The sequence below is a fragment of the Gekko japonicus genome, unplaced genomic scaffold (genome assembly GCF_001447785.1).
Source record: "Gekko japonicus isolate JY-2015 unplaced genomic scaffold, Gekko_japonicus_V1.1 scaffold1732, whole genome shotgun sequence".
Lineage (NCBI taxonomy): Eukaryota > Metazoa > Chordata > Lepidosauria > Squamata > Gekkonidae > Gekko > Gekko japonicus.
Genome location: NW_015175412.1, coordinates 126,152 through 136,385, shown reverse-complemented (window position 1 = coordinate 136,385; position 10,234 = coordinate 126,152). Strand labels below are relative to the sequence as shown.

At 48.2% G+C, this 10,234-nt stretch overlaps 1 protein-coding gene across 1 annotated transcript; it reads right to left on the bottom strand.

The window, feature by feature from the left end:
• Positions 1-71: 71 nt before the first annotated feature.
• VCPKMT (valosin containing protein lysine methyltransferase) lies at positions 72-8,645 on the bottom strand. Its single transcript, XM_015425744.1, has 5 exons — positions 8,540-8,645; positions 6,969-7,041; positions 3,678-3,797; positions 3,337-3,441; positions 72-726 (listed from the first exon to the last, which is right to left on the bottom strand). Exons 1-5 carry the CDS (start codon positions 8,599-8,601, stop codon positions 712-714), a joined length of 375 nt encoding a protein of 124 aa, XP_015281230.1. The 5' UTR covers positions 8,602-8,645; the 3' UTR covers positions 72-711.
• Between the last annotated feature and the right edge of the window lie 1,589 nt (positions 8,646-10,234).

The window sequence follows — 10,234 nt, the reverse complement described above, 5'->3', positions numbered from 1 at the left end:
GAAAGAGTGACTTCTGTTTATATTGGAACTGAGTGTCAAAACAAACAAAAAGTAAAGGATAAAAGACCGTGTGTGTGATACATTTAATAGACATATTTTCAAGTCCCTTTATCAAAAATAGTTACAGAATAACCAACCTCATATCTTGTTCTTACTTCAATAAATCATCTTTTGTTCAAGCTTATCCCCGAATTTAGTTCTGTCTTTCCTCAGGACCACATAGATCACTGAAAAGCCCCCGACTCTAGGTCACCTTACCAGCAAAAGAAACAGAGAGAAGGTTTGGAAATCCTTAAATTCCTGGTGGCAGCAAAATCTACCCCGTTTACAAAAGCAAAGAGCACACTTAAAGGGAAAACCAGTCCTCCCTAAAGAGAGGACGCCACACAAGCGCTTGATAAAATCTCTTTATCTTTCGAATGTAGATCTCGGTAACCATTCATAACGAAACATATTATGGTGCAAGAGGGACTGTCCGGAAAGGTATCCTCTAAGAATCCCGTCTGTTTCTACATACATTACGCCTGGCTTCCCACGTCTTCCTCCTCCTACAGCCAGCTTGTGTGCAGAAACATCACCGGGGCCATCAGGTCTGGCTTCCAGCGTGTGCTTGCGGCTCCTTCAAGACCAGCGGCAGACAGCGGAAACGGCACAGGAGAGTCCTCTCAAACCGGAGCTGCGCAAAGGACTTCCCGTTGTTTTGCGCCTTCCTCATGACGGGGCATTCTGAAAGATTTTGAGAAATGTTGGGAGCGGCAAGTAGATAAGCGAGCCTGGGGCATTTCTGTGTAACAGCCTGGATTGGCCGAGGCCTCTCTGTTTGGTTCCTCTCCCAGAAGGCTTTGCAGACTCTGCTCCTGTCGTCTCTTGAGCCTCTCTCTAGCCTGACAAGGCACTCTGCTCTAAAAAGAATGTTTTACATTTCTCTAGGTCAGTGGTTCTCAACCTTCCTAATGCCGCGACCCTTTAATACAGTTCCTCACGTTGTGGTGACCCCCAACCATAAAATTATTTTCGTTGCTATCGTAAGACCATTGAAAATTTGTGTTTTCCCGATGGTCTTAGGCGACCCCTGTGAAAGGGTCGTTCGACCCCCAAAGGGGTCGCGACCCACAGGTTGAGAACCACTGCTCTAGGTTAATCGTTTCACCCGCTGTCATGACCCCAGGGGGTCTCCGCCTTCCGCTGCCACCACCCTGGACTTATGGTCCCTTTTGAGAAGGCCCAGGGTACCCCCTCAAGCCCATCCAACAAGCCCCTTTACAGCCGAGAACTAACAGGCGTGACTGACCCGGGCAGAGAAAATAATTAAACAGAAAGGGTTTATTAAAAACAACACTGGGGCATGGAAAACAAGACAAGGCAAGGTGCTTAAAAAGGGTGTAACGGTGTGAAAGGCAAAATAAACATAATCTAACGCCGCTAGCTGTTTCTACTTCCAGGCCCATAGCCTGCCTAGCACGCTGAGCCCAGTGGAGATCTTTTCCTCTCTCCCAGACCAGCCTGCCCCCCCACAGTCCAGGCCGCAGAGAGAGAGACCGAAAAGAACGGAGGGATCTTTGTCTTCCCAGACCAGCCTGTCCCCTCAGTGAGACTAGGCCGCAGAGAGAGAGAAGGAACACCCCTTTTCCCACAGTTAACAGCGAAGACCGACTCTCCTCACAGTATAGAACAGTCTCCTCACAGAATCTCACTCTCTGATTGGCTGTAGCCCATTGCTAAGCCTTATGGGGACTGTAGGCTGCCTGCTTTCACTGCCATGCGGGTCTCTCCTGGGACCAGGCCGCACCAGGCCCTGCTCCCAGTCCTGCACACCATATGCGGGTGTCATGACCCCCTGTGGGTTGCCACCTTCTTCTGCCACCACTCTGGACTTAGGGTCCCTTGGGAAGGACCAGAGTACCCTCCCAAGCCCAACCAAAATGCCCCTTTTAAGCTGAGAAACACAGGCGTGATGACCAGGCAGAGAACATTAAACAAATGGCTTATTAATACAGTAATGGGGCAAGGAAAACAAGACAAGGTGGTTTGAAATATATAACAGTGTTTAAAGGTAAAATAAACAAATCTAACGCGGCTACCGATTTCACTTAACTGGTTACTATTCAAGGCCCACAGCTTCTTATGCCAGGCCTGTGCCTGTACTCACTCTGTCCCAAGTGAGGGGTCTTTCTCTCAGACCAGACTGTCCCCTCAGTTTTTAACTCTGTGAGAGGAAAGACCACAGTAGAGAAAAGAACACAGTTCCACAGCCCACAAAGTTTATGTCACATCTCCTCACACTATCACTATCAACCGTCGTTAAGCATTGTGTATTTGTAGGTGGTGACTGCTTTCCATTCCCACACAGGTGTCCTGGGGCCTAGGCCTCTAGGCCTTGTCTCCCAGTCCTACACAGATCATGACACATGGTGTCAAAGATTCCTAGTGAGAAGGTTTGTAGCTTCTGACCTACAACACACTTGCTAAAACAGGTGTCTGTGCTTCTGATAGGGTCACAATAAAGTTTACACATAACATCCTTGACTGTCTAGAGTAACTAGGGTATGAGTTCAGAGTAAAATTGTTCTATTTTGATATTCTTCTGCTAAAAATGTGTTAACTTATGTCATCCATGTGGGTTGAACCTATGGGTACTGAAGGTATGAATTAATGAAGACTTCTTTGCTCTGGGCTGGTCATCCATCAGCTCTCTCTGAGCTCTTGTTGACTAGACCAGGGTGCTCTGTATCTCATATAGGAACAAAAAGCTTTAAAAGGGGATTAGATAGATTCATGGAGGATGTCTATCAGTGGCTACTAGCTGTGGTGACTGAGGGGAACCTCCACATTCAGAGGCACTAATCCTCTGAACCCCAGAGCCAGGAGGCAACATCAGGGGAAGGCTTTGGCCTCTCTGCCCTGTTGTTGTTCCTCCAGAGGAACTGGCTGGCCACTGCGTGAGACAAAATGCTGGACTAGATGGACCACTGGACTGACCCAGCAGGGATCTTCTGATGTTCTTATGAAGGCCTCGGCCTCTGTGCCATGTTGTTGGCCCTCCAGGGGAACTGGTTGGCCACCGCATGAGTCAGGATACTGGACTAGATGGGCCACTGGTCTGATCCAGCAGAGCTCTTCTTATGTTCTTATGAAGGCCTCAGCCTCTCTGCCATGTTGTTGGCCCTCCAGGGGAACTGGTTGGCCACCGCATGAGTCAGGATACTGGACTAGATGGGCCACTGGTCTGATCCAGCAGAGCTCTTCTTATGTTTTGACCAGCCACTGGCTTAAAAAGCACAAGGTCGTCTGTCAGTGTTAGCAACCATCTCCCTACTTATCACAACAAGAATTTACCATTCCTTTCTTCCGGATGATGAAGATATGAATGTCCTCGCTCCGATACTCCTCGTCATGCTTGTCTAGGGGAACTTTTTCCAATTCAAAATCCTTCTGAAGAAGCTACAATAAAACACAACATCGTCAGAAACAAAAGGTGCAAGGTCCTTGAACCCACGGGGTGCCCGTTTCTCTCACAACAACCCGGCCAGTCTGTATAATCCTGAGACCGCAACCCTTGAGATTTCGACCGCTGAATCTTGATACAGAAATCCTGCCCTCTGCTTCCGGCACGGGATCCAGCCTGGCTTCTCTCCGCAACAGTGAGAAGTCCGTCAGGAGACAGAAAGATGACTGACCTCAAAGTATCTCCGCTCCACTTCTGGGTTTTTCCCCATCGTTCTTTCTTCATAGCAGCAGAGGATTTGGGTCTCTGGGCCAGAAAGGTCCTTCAGCGTCTTGATTAGTGGCTCCAACGACTGCCCACAAAACAGACACAGATTTGACACTTCACATCATTTCACAGTTGACAATACTGTGGTGGGATTCCATCATGTTCACTACACTATTATATAATGGTAACGGAAGGCAAAAACAAGTGTAGTTAACAGACTCAACAATTACAACTTGCCAAAAAAGCTGAAGAACATGTAATAGAGAATAATGTATACAAAGTAGCTACAATGAAAAAGTACAAAATGTAAACAGTCGAGAACTGGTAGGTGCTACAATGGATAAACGATGGAGAACTGCTAAAGAATTCGACGTTGTGTCCGGATGTTTGATAACAACGTTTCAAAGTTCATCCCTCATCGGGGTGTTCCCTTTAAGCTGCTGTGGTTTTCATACTCGTACCGACAGGCATTGGGAACAGTCTGTGAACAATCCAATACAAAATCGGACGCCAATCTCCAACATGCAGTCAGCTTCAGCAGCTTCAGGCTTGCAGCGGGACCAGCAGTGTCTCATGACCCGTGGGTTCAAGCTATTCTCTATTACGTTTCACTAGGAGAGTTGAGAGCATTTACTCCATTTTTCTGCGCAGGATTCTTGGTGTTTCCAACTCAGTGTCGCTCTTTGCTCTTTACAAGGAGCTGGGTCTTCACTTGGTAGAATCTCGGGCTTGGATCATTACAATCAGATATTGGCTTCGGCTTCATTTTCGATCTCCCCCTGCTAGCCTAATGGCCCAACTCTTAACTGACCCCTATATATCAGAGTGGTCACAGGCCATAGTGGAAAAGGTGGGTACACTAGGTATTGACCTGGAACCCCTCTATAACTGTGGTGAGGTAGCAACCTTGCAGGTGATTAGGAGGAGAATTTGGGATATAGAGGCGCAGATCATTAATGTCGGTAGTTTCGGAGTTTGCTCTCCTTACTCATTACCCCGCCTTCCTTCACATACCTCCATGGTACCGTATATTGCTAACCTGACAATCCCAGTTTTTAGGAGGGTTTTTATGCTTGCAAGGTTCAACCTTTTCCCTTCAGTAGTGGTCTCAGGTAGATACAGGGGTGTCCCGTATAAGGATAGACTTTGCAACTGTAATCTTGGGGAACCCGATTCTATTACCCATATCCTTCTTCGATGTCCTAAATATTCCGTTATGCACAACAGTCTGATTCGCCCTCTTTTCCCTTTGCAGAGAGATTTTCTGGATGGGGATTTAAATTTTCTTCTACCAGACAAGAGCCCGGCAATAACACTATCTGTCACTGAATTTTTGACCTACGTATGGAAGTCAAGAGTAATACTCTGTAAATCTTGTAAACCATGTTAGGATTGCTTTGTATCTTGGGATCAGGAATACTGGTCGATGTTGCTTTTGTACCTATCCTTTAAACTCTGTCCTTTGTTTGATTACTTATACTATGCCAATAAAGGTTTTCTGGTTCTATTACGTGTTCTTCAGCTTTTTGGCAAGTTGTAATTGTTGAGTCTGTTAACTACACTTGCTTTTGCTTTCTATTATCATAATACAGCAAAGGGCCCCACCAGTATGTACCCAAAGGCTGGACCCTTCCAGTTCCCTTCTATTTGGAGGGTCAGTTCACATGATCAGTTACCTGGGATAAACGCCCTCTCATACACAAGTCATGCAGCTGCCTTCTACTGAATCAGACCCTGGGTCCATCCAGGTCAGTCCTGTCCACTCAGACTGGCAAGCTGCTCTCCAGGGTCTCAGGCGGAGGTCTTTCATTATCACCTCCTCCCCGATCCTTTCAGCTGGAGATGCCGGGGATTGAACCTGGGACCTTCTGCGTGCCCAGCAGAGGCTCCACCTCTGAGCCCTGCCCCCTTCCCTGACAGTCTTGCACACATGCAGCTGCCTTCTACTGAATCAGGCCCTTGGTCCATCCAGGTCAGTATTGCCTACTTAGACCGGCAGCCGCTCTCCAGGGTCTCAGGCAGAGGTCTTCCACATCACCCATGGCCAGATCCTTGTAACTGGAGATGCCCTGCCATTAGGGGAGCGGTGGCACAGTAGGTATATCCCACTGTCTTAACATCCGAACTGTGTTAGTTCAAGCCCTGCGCTGGTGTGAGCAGCCAGCCTGTTGTCCCCAGCTCATCGTCCACCCAGCGATTCGAAAGCTTCGGCGAGTAGATAAAATGGGAACCACGCCTTAAAGAGGGTGGGCACGCCAATCTCCCTTGTGGGAGGGTGTTAGCTGACGGTCGGGACTTCCTGGTCGAGGTTGGGAAAAGGCGAGAGAACTTCTCGGCTACAAAAATCCCTGCAGTGGATGTTTCCGGCCAGGCGGTGGCAGTGTGGCGATTGACATACGGGTCCTGAAGCCTGGTCTACAAAGCAGCCGTTCGGAAAATGACCGAGCCAAGCCAGAAGACGTTTACACCATGCAGTGACGGCGTGTGCAATTAAATGAATATATGTTGTCTTCCCTATCCCCTATGAACATTGTTAGTCCCCTGTCTAAAATGTGTAACTGTATATCGCTTTGAGCCCACTGGGGAAAGCGATTAATAAATTGAAAGTATTATTATTATTATATAGTCACACACAATTACTTTCTCGAGTGACCTAGCCATTCCCAGGGCTTGCTGAGAACGAATGCCACATTTTTCTGCTTTGCCAAACTGAACACACATGAAGCTGCTTTATACTGAATCAGAGACCCTTGGTCCATCAAAGTCAACATTGCCTACTCAGACTGGCAGAGGTCCCCCAGTGTCTCAGACTGAGGTTTTCCCTGTCACCTACTGTCTGGTCCTTTTTAACTGGAGATGCCGGGGATTGAACCTGGGACCTTCCGCCTGCCACCTAAACCCTCCACTTGAGCCTTGGCCCCCTCCCTGACAGTCTTGAAGACATGCAGCTGCCTTATACTAAATCAGACTATCATTCCATCCAGGTCAGTCTTGTCTACTCAGACTGGCAGTGGCTCTCCAGGGTCTCGGGCGGAGGTCTTTCCCATCACCTCCTGCCTGGTCCTTTTAACTGGAGATGCTGGGGATTGAACCTGGGACCTTCTGCATGCCAAGCAGAGGCTCTGCCCCTGAGCCACAGCCCCTCTTTACAGCTCTTCAGGGTCTCAGGCAGAATTCTTCCACATCACCTGCTGCCTGGCATAACCCGTCATCAGGATGCCTTCTTCCAGCCATGAAGGAGAGAGAAATAATTTACCTCTTCATAGTAGATGCAGTCTGCCATCAGTATATAATCCGGCGCCGGAAGGAAGTCTGTTACGTCCTCACCCCTACGCAAGAGAAAGCAGGGGATGTAATTCCCACAATACAGAGGAGAACATCTGGTCTCTTTCTGAATTCCCCGCCTGACCCCATCCCGAAGGCTTAGGTAGGGTACAGCTCTTCAGAATACCAACAAAGTGAAGTCAGTTTAAATGAATAAGAAGAAGAGATTGGATTTATACCCCGCCCTTCACTACCCAAAGGAATCTCAGAGCGTCTTACAAACTCCTTCCCCTCCCCACAACAGACACCCTGTGAGGTAAGTGGGGCTGAGAGAGCTCTGACAGAAACTGCTCTTTTTCAAGGACAGCTCTGACAGAACTATGGCTTGCCCAAGGTCATCCAGCCAGATGCAAATTGAGGAGTGGGGAATCAAACCCGGTTCTCCCAGATTATAGTCCGCGCACATAACCACTACACCAGAGGGGGTCTCAGAGTGGCTTACAGACTCCTTTTCCCTTCCCCTCCCCACAACAGTTGCCCTGTGAGGTAAGTGGGGCTGAGAGAGCTCTGACAGAAACTGCTCTTTTTCAAGGACAGCTCTGAGAGAACTACGGCTTGCCCAAGGTCATCCAGCCAGGTACAAGTGGAGGAGTGGGGAATCCAACCTGGTTCTCCCAGATTAGAGTCCGCGCTCCTAACCACGACACCAAACTGGCTCTTTAAATGAAGGCATGGAACAGATGCCCTAAGCCAGGGGTCCCTGACCCTTTTGTGCCTGTGGGCCCCTTTGGAATTCTGACACACAATGGCTGCTGCAGGAAGCAAAGCCAGACAGAAAATGGCTCTTGCAGCTGACCTCCAGTCACACAGTGTAGATCCCTGTGCTGTGGTGGCAGCTCCACAGCCAATCCAATCTCCAGTGGTCAGTCATAAGAACATAAGCCAATGTTGGAATAGGCCAATGGCCCATCCAGTCCAACACTCTGTGTCACACAGTGGCCAAGGATACCAGGTGCCATCAGGAGGTCCAGCAGTGGGGCCAGGACAAAATGCTTCATGCACCTCCCTAGAATTTCAACTGAAGTCATCAAACCTTCCCACCTTTAATGTATTTTTACAATTCAGGTGGAAGTTGATAGCATCACTGCATCAAACTTCGATCCCTTTTCAAAAATCATGGGTGTTCTCATTAACATCTGGCCGGAATCTCTCTCTTGCTGCACACACGTCCAAGGAGTTATCACGAAACCCTTCTGCACCAGCTGTACTTCTCACAAGTAACAGTGCAGGCTGTAAATTCCATGTGTTAATCACTCTTTGGGCACAGGCCCTGCCCACTTTCTAAAAAGAACCTGGCAGGCACCAAAAAGGGAGTCCGCAGGCACCATGTCATGGGAACCCCGACCTAAAGGAGAAGCAAGGTGGGGTTTTATGTTATCTAGCTTTGTTACGGCAGGGAAGATTTATTTCACTTATTGAACTGGGCACTGACGAAAAAAACACGGAGAACTGGGGTGCGGTCTCCCGAGGGAAGATAACGTGCAAAATAAGGTTTATACGAACCATTTCAGTACCTTGGCTTGAATTGAACCGGTGATAAGATGCTGATTGTTCTCAATGTTCATTTTCAGCAAATCTTGAACTTCTTCGAGATCAGTAACTGTAACATTTGCCCTACAGAAGAAGACAAAGTATGAATTTTAACTTTGGTCCACCCTTTATACTCATAAGAAGAAGAAGAAGAGGAGGAGATTGGACTTATACCCCACCCTTCACTTGGAGTCTCAGAGCATCTTACAAACCCCTTTCCCTTCCCCTCCCCACAACAGACACCCTGTGTGGTGGGTGGGGCTGAGAGAACTCTGACACAAACGGCTCTTTTTCAAGGACAGCTGTGCCAGAGCTTGTGACTGACCCAAGGTCACATCAGCAGGTGCAAGTGGAGGAGTGGGGGAATCAAACCCGGTTCTCCCAGGTTAGAGTCCGCGCACTTAACCACTACACCAAACTGGCTCTCATAAGAAAGCACAACAGACACACGCTGAACATCTGGACCCTTCATAGAGGCTTCTCTCTTGGCTTTACCTTTTGAAGCAAAGTAGATTTATTTATCTAAAATGTTTACATCTCGCCTTATTTCTTGAGACTCAGGGCACCTAACAATGCACTAAGTTGCAAGGATGTAAAATGTGAGAGTCCGTTAACAAAATAAAAACAATGCACATATGAAACACACTCAGCCAGATCTGCTGAAACATTTGTTAATGGACTTGGGGATAGAACTGTCTTGCACACTTTCTTAAAGCAGAGGCGGAGGCACAGCGACGTCATCCAAAGGCGCGGCGGAGCCTGAAGGACGCAGCCGGACCGGAGGAGGACGTCACCTGTGTATCAGACCGCCTGACTGCCTAAGCGCCAGGAAAAAAGAACATCTAGCTGCCGGGAATGGAGCCGAAAAAGAACAGCCGAGCCGAAGAGACATCATCAGACTCCACCTGGGTGCTGGTAGGCAGCCCCACCCATAGAATCAATGTGGCCTTAGTTAGGGTTCAATGTGACTAGCACCCCACATGTAAACCGCCCAGAGACCCCCACGGGGGTTAGGGCGGTATATCAAATTGAAATAATAATAATAATAAATAATAATAATAATAATAATAATAATAATATGTAGCTGACGAAGGCGCCCTCCGCACCCGCTATGGTAGGCCATTCCAGAGAACGGAACCTACTACGAAGAAAAGCCTGTGACCTCGCGGTTACCGTACAGATGATCCTAAGGGTCTGTTGCACTGTTTGTTTGTTATTGATTACATTAGGCTTTTATACTGCCTTCTCCACAAGTGGGCTCAGGGCGGCGCACAATAAACCCATAAAATCCATTAAATAATCTAAAAAGATAGTTCCATAAAACCCAACATCACATGGCACTGTAATACAATTCTGGCTCCCCGATTTGCATTCGCAGTGGGGGGGAGGGGGGAAAGCAGTTAGTGAACCGGCTAGTTGTTAGAAACCGATTAAAACTGTTAAAGCCCATTACTGTCCTCAACTGTATGCTTGGCGGAACAACAGGCCCCGCGGAATCGTAACAGACCCTGCAGGGCCCTGATTTTAATAGGCAGAGGGTTCCACCACTTCGGAGCCAGGACCGCGAAGGTCCTGGCTCTGGTGGAAGACAGACAGAGACTTTTTGGGCCAGGGACTTCCGGTAGGTGTTGGTCACTTGAGCATAAGGCTCTCCGGGGGACATACCAG

Coding starts and splice junctions, on each gene's coding strand:
- VCPKMT (XM_015425744.1), bottom strand. CDS start 8,601: ATGAACATTGAGAACAATCAGCATCTTATCACCGGTTCAATTCAAGCC. Junction 3,798..6,968: donor ACTGCATCTACTATGAAGAG/GTAAATTATTTC, acceptor TTTTGTGGGCAG/TCGTTGGAGCCACTAATCAA. Junction 3,442..3,677: donor TGGAGCGGAGATACTTTGAG/GTCAGTCATCTT, acceptor GTTTTATTGTAG/CTTCTTCAGAAGGATTTTGA.